General features: G+C 42.7%; 1 protein-coding gene across 3 annotated transcripts in view; it reads left to right on the forward strand.

Moving 5' to 3' along the window:
* The first annotated feature begins 380 nt into the window (after positions 1–380).
* The window catches only part of hgo (homogentisate 1,2-dioxygenase), a 431,143-nt gene continuing 410,254 nt past the window's right edge, over positions 381–21,269 (forward strand). For all 3 annotated transcript variants that reach the window (XM_090379845.1, XM_090379846.1, XM_090379847.1), the window contains exon 1: positions 381–474. In XM_090379845.1, the coding sequence (XP_090235971.1) occupies positions 454–474 (21 nt within the window). In that variant the 5' untranslated portion in view covers positions 381–453. The remainder of the gene's footprint in view (positions 475–21,269) is intronic.

Raw genomic sequence — 21,269 nt, forward strand, 5'->3', positions numbered from 1 at the left:
TAGTAAAATTATAGGGAATTATCCAAGCCCCTTGTTTAAAAAATTATAGTTTGGTCAAATTTAATAGACTATTTTAACCCGGGGATGATTAACTGAAATTCTTCTCGAGCGAACCCCATGCAAAAACTAGCATTACATCCCTGTCGTTATCTATTTTATCCACTTGTTTTCATTTCGTTCCACTGTTGTAATAACGATTCAATCATCTCCTGAGTGACCCATCTTCCTATTGGTGAGTTGGATGGCGTGGAGGCCATACCACGTGATGTTTATTCGAAGGCCGCAGTGACGACAGGAGGCAAAACGGACACCCTTATAAAATGGGTCATAGCTGAAAATTTATAATAAAAGTCTGAACAACGAATACATTATTATTAGACGAATTGCCAGTTGCGCTGCATCTACGTTTTTTTTTTCTTGTTATTCGCTCCTTAGTTCCCTTGAAATCTTGAAATGGAATCGACGGGACTTAAGGTAGGCCTTACTTTGCTTGCTTTTCCTCGCGTTATCTTAATTGCAGTTTATATCAGAGTTCGTTTTATGAATAATAATTTTGCACCGGAAACATGATTTTTTTTTAGCTTGAACAAAATGTACAAATTAAGATTTGTCGAGATACACAAAAAGCAAACTGAAAGAAGTAAATTGCACCCCCCCCCTAATGTTCTTACATGTATTATTCTGACAAAGTTTTTCATTTGAAATGTTTCTGTTTAGCCATGAGTCATGTAGCTATTATATAATAACAGTGGTGTAAGAATGCCAATGCGGTGAATTGGGACACACGACCGAAACGGAGCCCACTGCCCTCCTGCCCGAACCAGAAAAAAAAAAAAAAAAAAAAAAAATTTAATTGAGTAAAATGTAAGTTTTTTTTAGTTATATTTATGATAAAATTTACTATGTCTATGAAGCATGTTTATTGTTAGCTAGCTGTACAACACAAGCGAAACTGCAGTGAATAGAGGTGAAATGGCATTAGGATAGCTGCTGTTCCAGGGCAATTTTTAAGGATTTTTTATTTTAACCAAAAGAAATATTTTCGAGGGGAGGCACGCTAAACTTTCATTGGGCCCACTTTTTCTGGTTATGACACTAATACTATATATATATATATATATATATATATACACACACACACATTGTGCTGCCATTCTATTAGGTACACCCCTGCTCTGCATACAAATGGTTTGTCCCACAACGTTGCAAGTTACATGACTACAGTTGTGGATAGAAATGCAGCAGAACAACCTTTCTTGTATCAGTTAAGCGTACAAACCGTAGCAAGAATGGGGAAAAGGAATGATCGAACGGACTTCGAACGTGGCATGGTAGTAGGTGCAAGACGTGCTGACAAAGCATCTCTGAAACGGCAGTTCTCCTGAACTTTTCACGCACCACAGTTTCAAGGGTGTATCGAGAATGGTGCAACGATCAGAGAACATCTTCTCAATGGCAGTCCATGGGACTGCCGTTGAGAAGATGGAGCAGTGTTATGGTGTGGGGAATGTTTTCTTGGCACACGTTGGGTCCATTGAAACCCATAGATTCACGTCTGAATGCCACATCGCACCTAAACATCGTTGCTGACCAAGTGAATCCGTTCATGTTGACAGTTTATCTTCAGTCAGATAGTTACTTCCAGCAAGATAATGCGCCGGTGCACAAAGCCCGAATCAATATGGAATGGTTCCAGGAACATGACAATGACTTTTCTTTGCTGCAGTGGCCCACTCACTCCCTGGATCTCAATCCTATTGAACATCTTTGGGATGAGCTGGAAAGGGCTGGTCGCTGCAGGCCTACACCTCCGTCCAATCTCAAGGAACTGCGTAACACATGTTTGCATGGTACTCCATTCCTGCACAACGTTTTCAGCATCTTGTTCAATCCATGCCTAGATGAATTTAGGCTGTTTTGAAAGCTAAAGGAGGCTCAACACACTACTAGGTAGGTGTACCTAATAAAGTGGCAGCACAGTGTAGATATATATATATATATATATCCCATAACCGACAAATTTTGGGGAATACACGCGAATTTCGCTTTTTCATCACATATGCTTGTTGAGTATTTTCTTATGTCATAAAATCAAATTAGTCAATATGACTAAATCTCAGAAATGCACCACTGGTTTCATTATGTTTTTTATGAAATTAATTTTAATTATTAAATGATTTAATAAAATTTGTTAATTTAAAAAATAATTTATTTATTAATATAATCTTAATTAATAGTACAGGAACTCCCCGACTTACGGAAATTCGGCTTGACGTAAGTTTTTGCCGGCCGGTGCAAACTTAAAAAAATCGTGAAAATATCGTAAAGTGAACCCAATAACACATCGTTTTTTTTTTTTTTTTTTTCCCCTTGTAATTCGTTCCAAGTCCTTGGAAGTTGAACATTTTGCTATATTACTAAGCTATTTATCTCTCTAAAAGGTCATATTTATAATGGAAATTGCACTATCCTTTCATCATTATATGTTCTCGTTATAAGAATCAGTTTTGAACGCCTTTGTGATACAGTATTTTTCTATTTTTCTAGTTTGCATCTAATTATAAACGGGTAATAAACTCGATCTTATTGTATTTGCGATAATACTGATTGCAATTGTGTGGGTTTTTACGTTATTATGGCGAAATGAGTTCCCCTACACTGACCAACGGAAAGTGCAAGTGGTGGTAGTGCCAGGAAACGAAACAAAATCGATTTCGAAATGAAGATGAAAATGATTAAGAAGTACGTACAGGACAAAGTTTGTCATCTATTGCAAGGGAATTAGATCTCGCTGCTTCAACAGTGAATATTATTTTAAAGGACAGTGCGCGTATAAAAGAACATGCCAAAGGATCAATGCACTTAAGATCAACAGTGATCACAAAACAGTGCTCAGGTGCTATATCTAAGATGGAACAGCTGTTAATAATATGGATGGAAAATCAGTTTCAGAAGCGAGTGCCCCCTGAGTTTAATGGCCATTCAAGCAAAAGCAACAAGTATTTATAAAGATATTAAGGATAAGTACGGGGAACCCCAACCCAAGTTCGTGGCAAGCAACGGGTGGTTTAATAGGTTCGAGCATCGAGCTGGTTTCCACAACGTTAAAATATGCGGTGAAGTCACCAGTGCCGATTCTGCAGCTGCAGAGAAATTTTGTGATGTTTTGGAAAAAATTATTGATGAAGGCGGCTATTCAACGCAGTAAATTTTTAACGTTGACGAGACTGCTCTCTCTTGGGAAAAAAATGCCGCATCGAACATACATTGCCAAAGAGACAATGCCAGATTTCAAGGCTTCAAAAGATAGGACCACGCTCTTGCTTGGGACTAATGCAGCGGGAGATTACAGATTAAAACCCCTGCTTGTTTACCATTCTGGAAATCCTCGTGCATTTAAGGGCATCAATAAAGCCACCCTTCACGTGCATTTCCGATCGAACCAGAGAGCATGGATAACAATATCTCTTTGAGGATTGGTTTAAATGCTGCTTCATTCCCGAGGTTGGAAAATATTGTAACGACAACGGCGTACCTTTCAAGATTTTGCTTCTATTAGATAATCCGCCAAACACGAATTCACTCATCCAACCTATGGATCAGGGTGTTATTTCGAATTTAAAAGCATACTATTTACGCACAACATTTGCTCAGGCATTGTCTGCAGTAGACGATTAAAAAAAAATTTACGTTAAGAGACTGTTGGAAAATTTTACAATATTTACCACGCCATATTAAACATTAATAAGGCGTGGGCGGAAATTACTGAAAGTTGTTTAAATGGCGCATGGAAGAAAATATTCCCACGGCACGTAAAAGGCTTCGAAGGATTTGAAAAAGACGAACCATATGAAGAGGTTACAGATAAGGTTGCAGAACTACTTCAGCTGTAATTTGTTGCCAAAGACGTGGAGGAGTAGAGGAAGAAGAGAAGGAATTATCTAACGAAGAACTTATTGACTTGCAGGCAGCGATAGTGAAAGATGAAAATGCTTACGAAGCTCAAGATGAACCAAATGAGTAGCCAAGGCGCCTCATCACCAGAGAGATGGCAGTGGCATTTGGTGAAATTGCATCCGCAATGGCGAGGTTTGAAAAGATGGATCCTGATACCGAACGATTCTTAAAAGTTGACAGAGGGTTGAATGATATGCTTGCTTGCTACAAAGAAATCTACGAAGAAAAGAAAAACGCCACCGTCCAGTCATCCATTAATGTTCTTTCGTAAGGTTGAGCGGCCGACCCCGTCTAAATCGCCACAGCCCTCAACCTCTGCATCGGCCTACTTATCAGCTGAAGACATCGATTCTGGCAACGATGCTCGAGAGGTAAAACTTACTGACGTTATGCCTGTCTCTCCTCCCTTTTTTTGTAATTTTATAATTTTGAAATTTTTTTAAATTGCTCGCCTTTGTAATTTTTCCTGCGCATAAGATAAAAAAATTGAATAAATACAGTAAATAATTCTATTTACGTGTTTGTCGAACATTTCTTTTTTGATTCAATCAATTCAGCAAGCACAGTTGCGAATGCGTGCACAATCATGGGAGAAATTCCGACTTAGGTAGCGTTCCTCGGACGCAACCTTTACGTAAGTTGTGGAGTTCCTGTACTAGTATTATAATGGCTAAATGATGCAAGGTAAGTGCACTTTTTTCACCTTTTATTTTCTCGCCAAAAAAGAGGAAAAAATTTGTCTGACCTCCCTCCTCACCAAAAGTTGGTGACGAAGGATCTTATATAGCTCCACGAGTTACCCCCCCCCCCCAAAGATGTCTAGTTGCCAAATTTTGCAGCTTTCATCTTCTAATCTTATTTGGTCCTTAAAGTGTTGCCTCCAGACCCGAACACAGTATTGAAAATGCGGTCTCACTACTCTCTTATTTAGGCGCCTCCGTAGCCAGGTAGGAAGGAGCAGCAGTGCGTAGCACACGCTTCTTGATTAGACCGGGGTTCGAGCCCGTCACCACCAAATACGGAGGATGCGGAAAGGTCAGGGAATGACCACCGCATATCCCGGAGCAATATGGCCTTAGTTGCTAATGCTCCTAAATAACAAAACAACAACAACAGTGGTTCAGCAGGTAGTAAAATTCTGAGCGTGATGGGTAAAAGGAAGGATTTATCGACTTTGATAAAGTACAGATTGTGGGTGCTCGACGAGTTGGTGCCTCGATTTCCTAAACGGCTGAACTGGTGGGGTGTTTGAGAGCCGCCGTAGTTAAAATGTAACAAAATCATGGCGTCAAAATGGTCAAACAATAACCCGACGGCAAAACTGCAAAGGTCAGCGAAAGGTTGATGTTAGAGGTGAGCGCCGGGTCCGACAACGCGAACAGGCGCAGCACTGTTGAAGTGTTGACAACCCAATACAACATGGGCCAACCCGGAACAATATCTGGCATGACCATGCGTCGCACAGTCGCATTCATGGGCTATACCAGCAGACGACTCCTACTGCATCCTCTCCAACCAAGGTTCATCGGCATAAAAGACTCGCCTGGTGCAAAGAGAATGCAAGTTGGATGTTAGAAGACTGGAAGAAGGTGTGCTGGTCCAATGAGTCACGTTATTTACTGCACACCGTGGATGGTCGTGTACGGATTTGGCGTCAATAACATGATCCACTTGATCCATCATGTATGGTATCAAAAATGCAAGCCAGTGGATGTGGTTGTATGGTGTGGGGCATGTTTCACTGGCAGGAACTTGGACCCCTGGTGCATGTGGAACAAAATATCAGTGGTCTCTGTTATCGTCAACTGCTTGCTGACTGTGTACACCCCGCTGTGTTACACTTTTTCCCGAATAGCGATGGTGTCTTCCAAGATGACAATCGCCGAGCCATCGGGCACTTGTTGTAGGAATGGTTTGAGGAACACAGTTCTGACTTCCAGCATATCGATTGGCCTAGATAATATTTAGCTAAACTGGATGATACATGTGTACCCAAAACAACTGTTTGCATTTATGTAATGCCCGGCGAAAAGTGAATCCACCGCAACTCAGGCACGGTTTATCCCCTCTCCATTCTTCGGAATCAATTCAAGGAGGAAACAGGATGTTTCACTCCTTGTTGCTTTCATCTCAAAAGAAACGGAAAAACAGCTTCTTAAATTTCTGACTAACTCTATATGCAGGGTGGCCATATTTTGAAAATTGGTAAGTGTGGACAACTTGAAACGAAATATGTAGTATTGCATTTTTTCCTTCAAAAAGTAAGAGAAAATTACAATTAAAATACATTTTTTTATTAATCAATCAATCATAGTATTTATTTGTTATATGACTGTTGTTAAAGAGACAAAATTGAACTGCGCTTAAAAAAACAAAACAAAAAACTATGTCAAATTTTGGTATGCAAATAATATAAAACCGCTTTACCTGAAATTCACGGTTGGTGGAGGGATTGCTTCACAGTCAAATATTCCTGTAACTGTTACGGCGATTGCTTTACATGTTTTTTTTTTTTTTTTTTGTTAATATGGAGATGTAAAGTGAAAAAACTAGGCTTTCCCCCCCCCCCCTCTATCTCTTTATCTTTTGTTTGGGCCCAATGCACTTGCCTGGTTGAAAATGTTTAGCAGCATGAATGGGAATGAACTGGACCACATCATAATGCCGTTCCCGTTCGTTACACGAATCCGTAATGTCATAAATTTAAAAATAAGCTATTTTATTAACGAGTTTTCCCGCTTCGTAAAATTTTCCATTACGACCCTTGCTTAGCTGGCAAAGTAATTAGGACGATTTGATGTATGGTTGATGCTTTTCTTTTTTTTTTTTGGTAGTTGTTGGCGCATCGGCTTCTGTGGCCATAGTGCACCTCCCAAAGTTTTTGCAGTACTTTAATCCAAGCCCGAGGTGGGATTCGAACCCGCGACCTTTGGGTGGCCAGAGAGGCACTTTACCCACCTGGCTAGTCCGGTCGGCAATGGCTGGTGCAGCCATGAAGTTGCTGTCAGTCGTGGGTCTACTTACATTATCATCTTTAATTTTCACGCTTTTGGATGACGAAAAATTAATTACCGGGACGTCTATTCCACAAATACGAGGTGAAGAAACCCATAAAACGATGGTGCTGCAACCAAAAGACTTCATGAGCAGGACGTAAAACATGGTACAGGTGCGATGACCATCTAAACTGTGAAAGTTTGCTTTAAAATAAGATACCGGTTATTGGTTAAAAAAAAAAAAATCTCGTTTTCACTTCACTCATCCTCGGATTTTTATTAGTAATGTTTTGTGTAATGATTAATCGAGCAATGCCTGGATGAAAATGTTTAGCAACATGAAAGGGAATGAACTGGAGCACAATTCATTCCCATTCATTTTGTTACTTCCCCGCCTCCCACAGTTATTGTGGTTTTTCTCAGTTTTCAAAAATTGTGATTCGTTTACCTGTGACTTTTTTATTTTTTATTTTTTTTTTTACCTAGGATACACAGAGGAAAGTAAAATATTAAAAAAAATTTAAAGAGTGAAATCGGATTATTAAATTGTGTCTTGCGTTGGCTTTCAGAAAAATCTGTTATGATGATGTACAGTTAGTGATTACAAGAGATTTGTTTTATATTCATTGGCTACAGGCATGGCCTGTATATATACAGTGTGCTTACCTTCTGCAATCAAAATTGCTTGGATTAATTATGAAACCACTTAAACTTTGGTTGTCGGACACCATAGAAAAATGGATGACGAAGACGCGCGTAGCAACGTAGTATGATGTAATAAGATATACAGTGCGAATTCAACGTTTTACTTGTTGTTAGGAAACTAATGTTACAACATTCTAAAAATGTTTTCGAGTACGCCCTTTACTAGACGTACAAAGAAAAAAAAAAAAAAAGTTCAATCAGTGAGACGACGGATTTCACCGGAATGTAGAACATAAATTATCAAATGTTTAAAGTGTGTTTACATCAGGAACTGTGTAAGCAAGTCAATGATTATTTCTCAACATCTGTTTACCATTAGAAATAAAACAGTCCCTTCTCTTTCTCTCTATGTATGTATCTGTCTATCCATTCATCTACTTATCTATAATAATAATATTCCTTAATAATTATAAACGATATAATTATAAAATAAGTTTCAGTTTATTCTCGATACGGCAGAGACTAGTACAGTTTTAATTTCATTCTGGCTGTATTCATACTGAATTGAATTAAGTGAAGCTGGAATTTTTCTGTTTCCATAGGCCACAACCAATCGGGCTCGAATTCGTAACCTCTATTACACCCCACACACGTTGATTCTTGCGACTATGCAAGTGTCATGGATCAACGCTGGCTCGATAACATACATATAGGTGGCTGAATGGCTTCTTCTGCAATGCAAGTTGAAACGTTAGTAGGGAGGAATCTTGAAACACGAGTCAGAGTCGAAACTGGAGTCGACATTCAGCTTCGGACGGAATTTCACGAAATAACGACTCTGAAACATGAACCACAGTGTATGGGCATGAAAACAATTAGGATTAACGCTACCAAGGTTAAAAAGTTGGATATTGATTCAATCTTAATCAAGAATTAATGGCTGGCTCAATTGGAATGACAACGGGAACCAGCCAATTGTCTCAAAGTATTCAAAGTATTTTATTATTATTATTTTTTTTTGGCGGGCTCCAGGGTTTCCCCTATCCGCCAATTGTCTCATTATTATAATAATAATAATAATAATAATAATAATATTGTCTCAGATTAAATTTTAATCTCCGTTTGGCAAGTAAAGCAATTGCGCTTGGCCATGTGTGTGGGGTGAGGGGGTAGCAGCGACTCTGATCGCCATCACCTGAATAATATGTTATACAGGGTGTCCTTGAAATCAGCGTTGATATTTATTGAGAGAATGGTTCATTAAAATACAAATACAAGAAAAGTCTGCACTCAATTTGAAGTAGGAGCAACGAGTTTTGAGTTGGAGCGTTAAACAGATTAGTGACGTCATTTCCATTTCTAGCGTTTTGTGAGCGTCACGAAGTGAGTTATGCAAATCATTAACCCCGGTCTAATCGGGGTTAATGATTTGACCAGATCGCCAGAATAATATAATAATACATCAAATATTTTTATGGCCTGAGATGAACTGACTCAGCCACATTGTGAAAAAGGCCCATAAAAATATTTGATGTATTATTATATTATCCTGGCGATCTGGTCGTGTCTGTGAGTGTATTTCATTTGACTAATCTCACATCATCGACGGGACTAGAATTCAAATCTTTTCAACTGGATGTGGGGAGGATGGCGATTCTACCAATTGTGCTATCCATGAGGGCGTAAACGTTCTCTGAGAGACCTGTTTCTGCTAGTTCTTATGGAGGCACTTTAACACTATCCCTGCTTTGTACCTGGTCTGCCTCCACGGGGCGGAGTGGGGCAACGTTGGGTCCCATTAGGGGCCCAGCGGCTAAATGACCAGATGAACAACGGTACACGACACTACACAAATACAAAATCCATATACTTTTAAACCTCTGGCATTGACAGTGTTCTGTTTCACACCCACAATGTATAGCACGCCGAGATGGGGGAAATCCCTGGTGCCGTTTGACACTAAACACACTCTACACTCCACTATCCCTGCTTTCTTTCCCCTCCCGTAGGGAGAGGGTGCTTTGCTCCTCACTCCTCCCCTTCTCCAAATCTCTTCCCTTTGGTGGAGCACGGGCCTGCTCCACTGCAATCGCGGGGCCACCTTCTCTCTATCGGCCCCTTACTTTCTTCCCTCCAGTCTTCAGTCTTCACACCCCCTTTACTGTTGACTTTCACAGCGTTTTCAGACCTACGCGTCCAAATTTAACTACATCAAAATTTCTTGCCCGACCCATTTACGCATATAGAAAATATTATTTCAGCGTATAGCCCGTTGCAAGCTTCTAAATTATTCTAACACACGCTAATAATTAACCGCGAGCAGCACTTTTTTTTTTTTTTTAGGTTCTAGCCACTGAAATCCCAGGAAAGTAGGTGGCAGAACCCGCCAAAGTACTATAAAGGTAACACCCAGCTGGCCTCCCCATGGCGAGGTATGGTAACGTCGGGTTCCATTAGGGGCTCGGCGGCTAACAGGTCGGATGAACAAGGGCACAACATGCTACATACCACATGACCCATATACTTTTAAATCCCTGTCTTGTCCAATACAGTGTACATACGCGGAGATGGGAGAAATCCCAGGAGCCGTTAGACCCAAATATACCTATACTATCCCTGGGGGGGTTGTATATAAAGTCGCAATGAACAAGCTACCCAAAGGAGAGGTAGTTCCCTCGACTAAAACACCTGCTGGCTTCTATACAAAATCATGGCACCAATCAATAGACAATATCCTCAATACCACCTTTCGGCAACTCCCCACAACTCACTCCCCGGAGCAGCCCCATCTCTGCGAAGAAAACTCAAACTACAATCCAGTACAACGTGAAGACCCATTCACACTAGCAGACCTCTACTTGGCAACCACCAAAATATGAAACAAGAAGATGCCTGGTGAAGACGATCTGGAACCAGAGATCGTGAAAAAGACCATAGAATACATCCCAACAACTATCCTAAATTTGTTCAACCACTGTCTCTCTGCAAGCTACTTCCCTCACGACTGGAGATCTGCACGGATCCGACTGATCTTGAAGAACCCGACAAAATCACAGGAACTTCCAGAGTCGTACAGACCTATAGCACTATTACCGGTACTGAGCAAACTATTTGAACATTTACTCCAAACAGAATAGAAACCCACTACCTAGAAGCAAGGCTACAATCCCCCACACAATTTGGCTTTCGTAGAGGCTGCTCCACTGTAGACGCATTGGAACGTATAATAACCGCAGCTACCAACAGTAACCGCAAATACTTCCTGATGATCTCTATCGCTTTTACCGGGGCATTTGACTCACTCTGGTGGCCAAGTGTCCTCGGCAGACTCCGGGAGGCAAATATCCCCAATAACCTGTACCACTGTATCAAAACCTACCTATCTGATAGAAGGATCTCAATATGTGCTCTCTCAACTTTCTCGGTCTATCTTCTGGGGGTGCCCACAAGGTTCAATCCTGGGGCCACTCCTTTGGAATCTGGTGATGGATGGCTTCCTCAATCTGAATCTCAATGGGGCAGATGCACAAGCTTTTGCAGACGACCTCGTCCTGATGCTGGAGGCGGACAGCCGGGCACAACTGGAAGCCACTGCAAACCTGGAAATTGACTCCCTGCAAACGTGGGCGAAACAGAACCACTTAATGATATCACCAACCAAGACATCCTCAATACTCCTCAAGGGTTCTCTCAACACGAGAAGGCCACCACAAATCAAAATAGAAGGAACTACGATTAAACTAACTACAGAACTAAAATACCACGGAATCGTATTGGATAAAAACTTATCCTTTACCCCACACTTCATCTATCTCCAGAGAAAGATCAGGAACTACTCAGCCCTCATAGCAAGAGTCACACGAAAAATTGGGGACTAAGGAAAAGGACCCTGTCTCTCTTTTACAAGGCTTTTTTCATCCCGGCCGTCTCATACGTGGCAGGGATTTGGTACAACAAAGCAACCACGGCTGTCAACAAAAGGAAATTGGAATCAATACAGCTAGCATCTTGATCACTATCACAAGAGCGTGCTGTACTGTCAGCTCTCATGTGCTGCAGGCCCTGGCGGGATCACTCCCCCTGGACTTGGAAATTGTCTGCTGTGGCATGCTCTTTCAACTATCCAGAGGTAAACGTGTATCCTACATCGGCTTCACTACCGATCCAGCCAACAACAGCAAGCAACATAGAGAAAAAAACGTCCTATCAACCATCTCCGGCAAACCTGACAGTCTTGATGGGCAGAATCAACTAAAGGCACCATAACCCAGAAATTTATCCCTTACGTTACCCAAGTCTACCCCCACCAGCCAGCCTGGTTCTTACCGGGCTCTATAACGGGGCACAGTTCCTTTAATGCAAACTTTCGACCTTCAGAATAAAAGAATCACCACTATGCCACTGTGGTGAAAGCCAGACATGGACACATCTGATGCATGAATGTCCCCCTCTTTGAAGATATAAGATGCCACTTTATAACAAAAATATGTTTCAACCCGAAGGATCGGGAACACCTTGTACTGTGGGAGGAGAAGTACTACAGAGCCCTCTCGCAATTTGCGTACGAACTGTTCACCAGACTATGAGCACTACCACAACTTCCCTCGACTCGACACTGGAACTGTGACAACTGAAACGGACAACAATGACAATGACTATGACTTTACTGGATGAGATCTAGTCCCATTAGTGACACCATCCCACACTGACATCCTGATTATTGGACCAGCAGTGGACGGGATCCTATCCCAACACTGACCAACTATTGGACGGGACACTGTCGCGGACCTGACGAAGCCACAGTTTTGCTGCATACACACTATGTTGACGATCTGAGCCGGCTCCCTTGTTCGGCCCTTTCTTCTCCCTCACCCCGGCGGAGGGGAGGTTTTTGCTTTTCTGTCTCTCCCCTCCTTGCCAACCCCACTCTTCACTCTGGTGGGGCATGGGCATGCCCCACTGATTCCACCTGGGGTCGTCTTCCCTATTGACCTCATTCTTTTGTCTTTATCCCCCCAATCTTCATTCTCCCTACCCAACTCTATCTGTATACAAGCAAATGCCCTACACGCCAAAAATAACCGTAATCAAATTACGCTGTTCGCCCACCATTTTGGCTTTTCCAATTCTAGCGCAATATCCCCAGGGAATTTTTTTTTTTTTAAGTCCTAGCCACTGAAATCTGAGGAAACTAGGTGGCAGGACCTGCCAGAGTGAAAATTAAAACTGGTCTGCCTCCATTGGGTGAAGTGAGGGCAACGTTGGGCCCCAGCTGGCCAGAGGAACAATGGTACATAACATAACACACTCACATGATTCACACACACTTTTAAATCTCTGGCCTTCCCAGTGAACTGGTACACTCACAATGAAAGCAATGTGGAAATGGGGGAAACTCCTGGTACTGTTAGATACTTAACACAGTTTGCACTATGCCGTTGATTGACACAGTAATCAGGATGGTTATTACTTCTTTCATATGCCACATTTCTTGATTTCCTGTCTTAGGTCTGCATACGTCCCGATCTTTACCTCGTATGTTTTCTGGAGGTTTCTGGTGTTGGGTACTGCTATGTTGGTCAGGCAGGTAGCCATTTCCTTCTTGGTTATGTCTGGTTGGTTGTGCGAGATAGTCTTGTCCGTTATAAAGCGAGATCCCGGTAGGTTTGTGATTAGGGGTCTGTAGTACCTACTGGGGTTCGTACTTGTAATACGGAAGACGTTCTTTGATCATAGGGTAATTTTGCGTTAGCTTCTGATATATTATCCTGGCGATCTGGTCGTGTCTATGAGTGAGTGTATATCATCTGGCTAATCTGGGTCACCTTGCAATGATATACTGAGTTCTCGGATCAGGTGTCATCTGTCGCTCTCGGATCCTTGGCAATTTATTTCTGGGTGTTGATGTATTAACTTGATGCCCTGGTTGTGTCTACAAGGCTAACTGGGTAATCTGGATCATCCCGCAGCGATGTGTTGGATTATTTATCGGACCAGGTGGCATTGTTGATATGTGTCACTTGTCAATCCGAGTTCCTTGGATTTTTCTGGTGTTGATTATTTGGTCTTCGATGAAAAGCATGAATCGTTCGGTCTTGGCGTAGAGCTTCCGCTCGTGAGCCATGCATTGGAAGTCATCTTATTTATGTAGTTTTGGAGGAGATAATTGTAGTGACTGCCATGTAATACCTTCTTTGCCGATCTCGTTTCTTTGTTTATTCTGTCTGTGTGAGTGGAGTCTTCTTGTTGAGGTTGAGCAGTGTGTGTGCTGTTTGTCTAATTTTCTTATAGCTTGGGAGATTGGCGCTATATTTTGCTGAAATCAGTCCTTCAGGTTCTTAATTGGCTTCTTCTCTTATTCACTGAGGTCTGTCAAATCCTTCCCTCCTTTCTAGGTGATGGTCAGTGTCTTGATAGCTGAATTCGGGTGGTGTTGGCAGCTCTTATTCATCATTATCCAGTGTCGACATCATAGTCTCCTCTTTGGTGTTGGTCCAAGCTATATCCGAAGGAATACGTTAGTAGTTGGACTGTGTTGGTGTTTACGGATCTCACCATGTACCCACCATTCAGCTTTGTCAGTCTCTGATGGCATTTCTCAGTCAGGTGGACCTTGATCTCCTTGTTTTCTCATCATCCTCTACATCATCTCCAGATATTTATAGGTCTCACCCTCTGTCAGCCTCAATATCTTCAGTGGTCTTCAGCTGGTAATTTTGGCCCACTGGATTTCCCTAATGCAATCTATGGATCTTGCATTTTTCTTGGCCAAATGCATCCTTATGTCAGTGCTTCACTCTTCGGTAATCGGTAATAAATTATATTTAGGTAAAGTGTAAAGCGTGTTTAGGGTCAAGCGGCACCAGAGGTTTCCTCCCCCATCTCCGCATAGTTAACATTTCGTGTGATACAGTATGCTGTAAAGTCCGGAGATTTAAAAGTGTGTGGATTATGGGGTGTGTGAGGTCATATACCATTGTTCCTCTAGCCATTTAGCCGCCAGACCTCTGCTAAGGACCGACATTGCCCACACTTCGCTCCGTGGAGGCAGACCAGGAACCCAGTAGTTAAAATTTGCTCTGTCTTGCCACCTAATTTCCTGATATTGCAGTGGCTAGGTCCAAAAAAAATGATGATTTAATGTTCGATTGTGAGGGGGACAGCGCTTGAGGTATGAGAGGCTGTAAAATGGGCGAAAATGTTTTTGAAAAATTAAATTTTGGCATGTGGGGCACACGCTTTGTTGCAGAAAGGGATGGGGAGAAAGATAAGAAGAGCTGGGGGTCAATAGAGAAGGTGACCCTGTGCATCTTTTTCCTCTGGTGGGGCATGGACATGCCCCACCAGAAGGAAAAGATATTTAGGTAGGTGGTAGTTGATGTTTAGGTAAAAACCACAACAACAAATTATGATTTTAGGGTCCCTGTAAATGATTACATCTACCCATATATTTATTTTGTCTGTAAATTGCGTTTGTTCTCTGGTCGATTTGCCTGTTTGCTGGACGAACAAACCCCAGTTTCTGGGATAAAAAAAAAACTTTGCTATCTACGCCTGAGATCGACTAACTCAGCCACAGAGTGAAAAAAGGCACTAAAGTTCCTCGCGTCATCAGCCGACCGGGCTAGCCGAGTGGATAAAGTACCTACCCGGCAACCCAAAGGTCGCGGGTTCGATTCCCGCCTCGGGCTTGGATCAAAGTACTGCAAAAACCTTGGGAGGTGCAATATGGCTACAGAAGCCGATGCGCCAACAACTACCAAAATCAAATCAAAATCAAACCTCGCGTCATCGACAGGATCGAACCCTGGCCTTTTCCACCTAGTGTGGGAAGGATGGTGACGATACCACTATGCTACCCGCGCAGACGATGTTTAGGTAGGTGGTAGATGTCAGAGTGCCTGGCACATGGATGACTTGAACCAAGGTATCTCAACAGAACATCGCCCAAAGCATGACAATGCTGTCACCGGCTTATTTTCGTCCCATGGTGCCTTCAGGCGCCATCACTTCCCCAGGTAAACGACGTACACATACCCGGCCGTTTACGTGGTACAACAGGAAAGGTGATTCATCAGACCAGACGACCTTCTTCCAATCACTAGAGGTCCATTTTCGATTCTCGGGTGCCCGTTGTAGGCGCTGTGGCTGGTGAACCGTAGTTAGCATGGCACTTGGAGCAGCCTGCGGCTACCAGCCCCATTTTCAGCACACGGTTTGACTTACTGTGTGTTGTGACAGTTTGCGTGGATAGCACAGTGGTATCGGTCTGCGTGTGTAGCACAATGGTATCGACACCGTCTTCCCCACATCGGGTGGAAAAGGCCCGGGTTAAAATCCCGTCGATGACGCGAGGGACTTTAGTGAGCTTTTTTCACTCCGTGGCTGAGTTAGTCGGTCTCAGGCGTAGATAGCAAGGTTTCCCCCCCAGAACCTGGGTTGTCTCGTCCAGCAAAACAGGCAAATCGCCCAGGAACATATGCAATTTCCAGTCATAATATATATATGGGTATATGTAAGAGATTACAGGCGGCCCTAAAATAATAATTTGAATTTTTTTTTTGTGTGTGTTGTTACACATTACTCCCATCACCTGCATTCCAATTACCAGCGAGTTGTGCCACAGTCGCTCTTCTGTTGCCACGTACCATCTGGGAGAGCCTTCACTCACCTCGAGCATCGATGAGCCGTGGTCATCCAACACTTCGCCGGCTGTTCGTGGGTTTCTCATAGGATCAGTTTCGGTAAGTACAAACCACGACTGACCGTGAGCATCCCACCAGCTGTGCCATTGAACATCTAACAGACACCTGGCAAGAAAGATGGCAGGCATCAACTAAAGGCACTGTCACCAAAAGATTCCTCCCTGATGTCAGGGCCTCCTATTCCCTCACACCTGTCTGGTTTTCACCAGGACTCTATGCTACCTACCTCCTCACTGGACATGGCTCCTTCCAGAAAAAACTACATGACTTCAGAATTTCAGACTCACTCCGCTGCCACTGTGGAGAGGATCAGACGTGGGAGCACCTTGCCCACAGCTGTGAAATCTACGAGGACTTCAGGAGGATCCTAATAACAAAACTACGCTTCAACTACCAAAATCAAGAACACCTCACCCTACAGAATGAAGAAACTTACCGAGCTCTGACTCAATTTGCAATGGACTTATTTACCAGGCAACCATGACTGCCAATTGTTGCTACGCATCATTGAGCCATGGATGCTAACGCCTTGGACCAACTTGCACAAGACTTGACCAGCAGTGCAATAAAAGACAGGGTCCGCACATACCTTGACAAATTCCTCATCATTGATTTCTGGACAAACTTCTCTCGACCAGATGTGACACATCTCATCAAGAAGAGGCCTAGCATCGATCCCTGGATTTGACCATCAATCTTGGACTCCCGGTTTTGACCACCCCCACTGTTCGTTCTGATGGACTACTGGACCAGCCTTCAGTCTGGATGCGACACAGACTCACCAAATGGAGTCCCAATGACGGCACCTGAACTAGACCTTACTGAACATGACCCATCCACCTTAGCAGCACTCACACTGCTGGATTTCCAGCAAGTTGTCGGCTCCAACTGAGACTGGCCGTGCTAGCTGTACCTACCCTGAACTTGCGGAGTATTTTTTTTTTTTTCGGCTTCTTTCTTCTGTTTCCTGCCATCCGTTCTTTTACTCCCCCCTCATATTTTTCTCTTACAGAATGATTTTTTTTTTTTTTTTTTTTTTGTGGGGTACGGTGGTTTTCGTCCACCCGCCACCCCACTCCTCTCTCTGGTGAGGTACTGGGCATGCCACACTGTCATCAGGGGCCATCTTCCCTATTGGCCCCTTTCTTCTGTTTCCTACCCTCCAGTCTTCTGCCTTCCTCCCTTAATTTTCTCTTGAACAACTTTTTTTTTTTTTTTTTTTTTTTTTTTATTTAGTTTATATATATATATATATATATATATATGTGTGTGTGTATATACATATATTTATATATACACACACACGCATTCCCCACAGGTCTAAATTTAAAACATCAAAATTACTGCCCGACCTATTTGGCCCTAGAACAAGTTATCAGCGAACAACCCTACGCTCTGTTAAAATTACAACCGTTGCTCAAGAAACAGCGATCATCTCATTCTCAAATCTGGTCCTAGCCACTGAAATCCCAGGAAAGTAGGTGGCAGGACCCGCCAGAGTACTCTAGCTACAGTGGTACACCCGGTCAGCCTCCCCGTGGCATGGTGTGGTAACGTCGGGTCCCACTAGGGGCTCGGCGGCTAATAGACCGGAGGAACATTCCCAGACACGATAGGAGGGAGTATATGATGAGAGCCTTGTCGATCAATTCGGCCCTGGAAAGATTGTGCAAGGCTCAAGGGGTAGAATTTTTTTCAGCCTGGACTGTACTTGTTAACAGGAGAGACTGCTTCTACAGGGATGGGATACACTTAAATAGAAAGGGTGCAAGAATATTTGCTGATGCTATCGAGGCAGTGTTAGGTGGGTCGGAAAACTGCTAGCTTGGGGGAGACAAAGACCAATAGATTGACAGTAGCCACTGGCAGAGGTGAAAGAGATTCTTGCACTGCTTCTATTAGAATGAGCAGAAGCCTGAAAAACAAGATGCATGGTATTTCAGAGACTGCTGGGAGCCATTGCGGTACAAGTAAACACATGGGTTGTGTTAGGGTAGCTAAGAATAGAAACAGGTGCAGGTATACTTGCGTGTACACCAATGCTAGGAGTTTAGTAAATAAATTTGATGAATTTGAGGTATTGCTCAAAACATCAAAGGCAGATATTGTTGGGATATCAGAGACGTGGTGTCACACAGATATAAGGGATGCAGAACTGCAATTTGTGGAGTACAACGTCTACAGAAAGGATAGACAGGATAGAAAGGGGGAAGGAGGGGTTATGCTATTAGTTAAGAAACACATAAAAACCAAGGAAGTGAAGCCAGTCGACATTGCTGGACAGTGCAGTGTTGAGTCAGTTTGGTGTGACATAAGCATTGGGAGATCAAACTTGAGAGTAGGAGTGTGCTATAGGCCTAATGACTCTGATGAGTATAATAAGGAACTGTACAGGGAAATAGAGTGGGCCAGCAAATCAGAGAGTCTTATAATGGGAGATTTTAATTTCCCAGATATTGACTGGAATTTGGGGGCTGGTTACTCACACACTAGCAGGGCTTTTGTGGATTTATTGGATGATTGTGGGTGGCAGTAGGTGGCAGTGATCACAGTGTGCTGAAGTGGGATTTACTCAAAGAGGTAACTACCATTAGGGGTAAAGGGAAGGGTTATTGCTTCCGTAAAGGCGACTACGATGGACTGAGACAGTATTTAAATTCTATACAGTGGGACCAACTGATGATGTTACCAACAGCAAATTCAAAATGGGAAGCATTCAAAGAACTTATCTTGGAAGCTACTAGGCTTTACATACCAACTAAGAAATATTGTTCAAGGTTTAGGCCAAAATGGATGTCAGATGAACTAATGAGGCAACTAATGGCAGAGAAGAAAAATGCATGGGATACTTACAAATTAACACATGACACAGAAGCCTATGATAGATACAAGTTGATATGCAACCAAGTTACAAAGGAGGTTAGGCAGGCGAATACAGATTACGAGAAATCTTTGGCAAGGGATGCAAAGAAAAACAGCAAAGAGTTCTATACTTATGTAAACTCTAGAAGGAAGGGGACGAATCAGAGTGGTCCACTTGATATTGATGGGTCAACTGTTGATGATCCTGCTCAGGTAGCTAACAAATTAAATGAATATTTTGCATCCACATTCACACATGAGGAGTTATTCAGCAAGGGGAATGCCAGAGGTGTATTCAACTCTGGCAGTAATCTATAGAATCTTGAAATAACTGGGAGTAAAGTGGAGGAGAAACTGTTGAAGATAAACACAAGAAAGGCACCCTGGGTGGATGGGATCTATCCAGTTATATTAAAGGAGGCAGCAAAGGAAGTAAGCAAACCCTTAGCCATAATTATGAGAGCTTCCTTGGACTCAGGGAAGGTACCCATAGACTGAAAATGTGCAAATGTGACCCCAATTCACAAAGGAGGATCAAAGGCTGACTCAAGTAATTATAGACCTGTGAGCTTAACTTCTGTTCCAGGAAAATTAATGGAGGCACTGGTTAAAGAAGCACTGCAGGATCATCTAGACAAGACTTCAGTTATAGCTCAGACACAGCATGGTTTTGTTAAAGGAAAAGTCTTGCCTGACCAATTTGATTGGATAATATGATGCAGTCACAAAAGTACTGGATGCAGGGAATAACTTTGATATTATATATTTGGATCTTAGAAAGGCTTTTGATACTGTTGCACATGGAAGACTGCTACACAAATTGGAGCAGTGTGACATTGGAGGCAAATTGCTGCTATGGATAAAGGGGTGGTTGAGGGGGAGAAGACAGAGAGTGGTAATCAATGGACACTGCTCATTGTGGACTAATGTTATTAGTGGAGTCCCTCAGGGCTCAGTGTTGGGTCCATTATTGTTTTCTGTATTTATAAATGATATTGATGATGGTATATCAAGTTTAATGTCCAAGTTTGCAGACGATACAAAGGTAGGCAGGGTTGTCAAGGACACTACTGACACTATGCTGCTGCAACAGGATCTGGAAAGATTGAGCAGATGGGCTGAGAGGTGGCAAATTAAGTTTAACATTGACAAATGTAAAGTGCTACACATGGGAAACAGCAACCCCAGAGCAACGTATCAATTCTGTGGTACTACACTGACAGTGGTAGAGAATGAAAGGGACTTGGGGGTGGCTGTGCAGGCAGATATGAAGTTCTCTGAGCAGTGCAGACGGGCTGCAAGAGTAGCTCATGGAGTATTGTCAATGATATACAGGAATTTTTCCAGCAGGGATAAGGTGGTGATTATTCCATTGTATAAGGCAATGGTCAGGCCACACCTAGAGTACTGTATACAGGTCTGGAGGCCTCATTTCAAGAAGGATGTAGAGCTGCTGGAACGAGTACAGAGAAGGGCAACAAGATTAGTGAATGGAACAAAGGGGTGCTCTTACGAAGAAAGGCATAAGTTTTGCAAATTACAGTGTCTGGAAACTAGGCACCAGCGAGGTGATCTGATAGAGGTGTATAAAGCCTTGAATGGTTTAAGCATGCTCAATGCTGATGGGATTCTTCTTCTAGCTCAGAAAAATCACCTGAGAGGGCATAAATTCAAATTGAGGAAAGACAGATGTAGGATAGACGTGCGGAAATTTGCCTTTGGCCAGCGGGTGGTTGGTTGGTGGAACAGACTCCCATCCCTTGTGGTGGAGGTTGATAGCCTAAATAAGTTTAAGGCTCAGGTGGACTGATATTTTGAACGAACAGAGGGGTGAAGTGGAAGTGGGGTTTTTTTTTTTTTTTTGGCTGATGCTGCATAAGCTTGCTTTCTTGCAGCAAATGCCTCTACTAATGCTAATGCTAATGCACAGGAACAAAGGGCACAACACAATATACAGCACATGTCCCCCACACACTTCAAAGCTCTGGCCCCGATACAATGTACACCCGCGGAGATGGGAGAAATCCCAGGAGCCGTTAGACACTAACATACCTTATACCTTATATATGCTCTGACCCGTCATCTGGCCATTACAATTTTGGGC

This window comes from Mastigoproctus giganteus, chromosome 8 (genome assembly GCF_048544385.1).
Source record: "Mastigoproctus giganteus isolate SK-2022 chromosome 8, ASM4854438v1, whole genome shotgun sequence".
NCBI lineage: Eukaryota > Metazoa > Arthropoda > Arachnida > Uropygi > Thelyphonidae > Mastigoproctus > Mastigoproctus giganteus.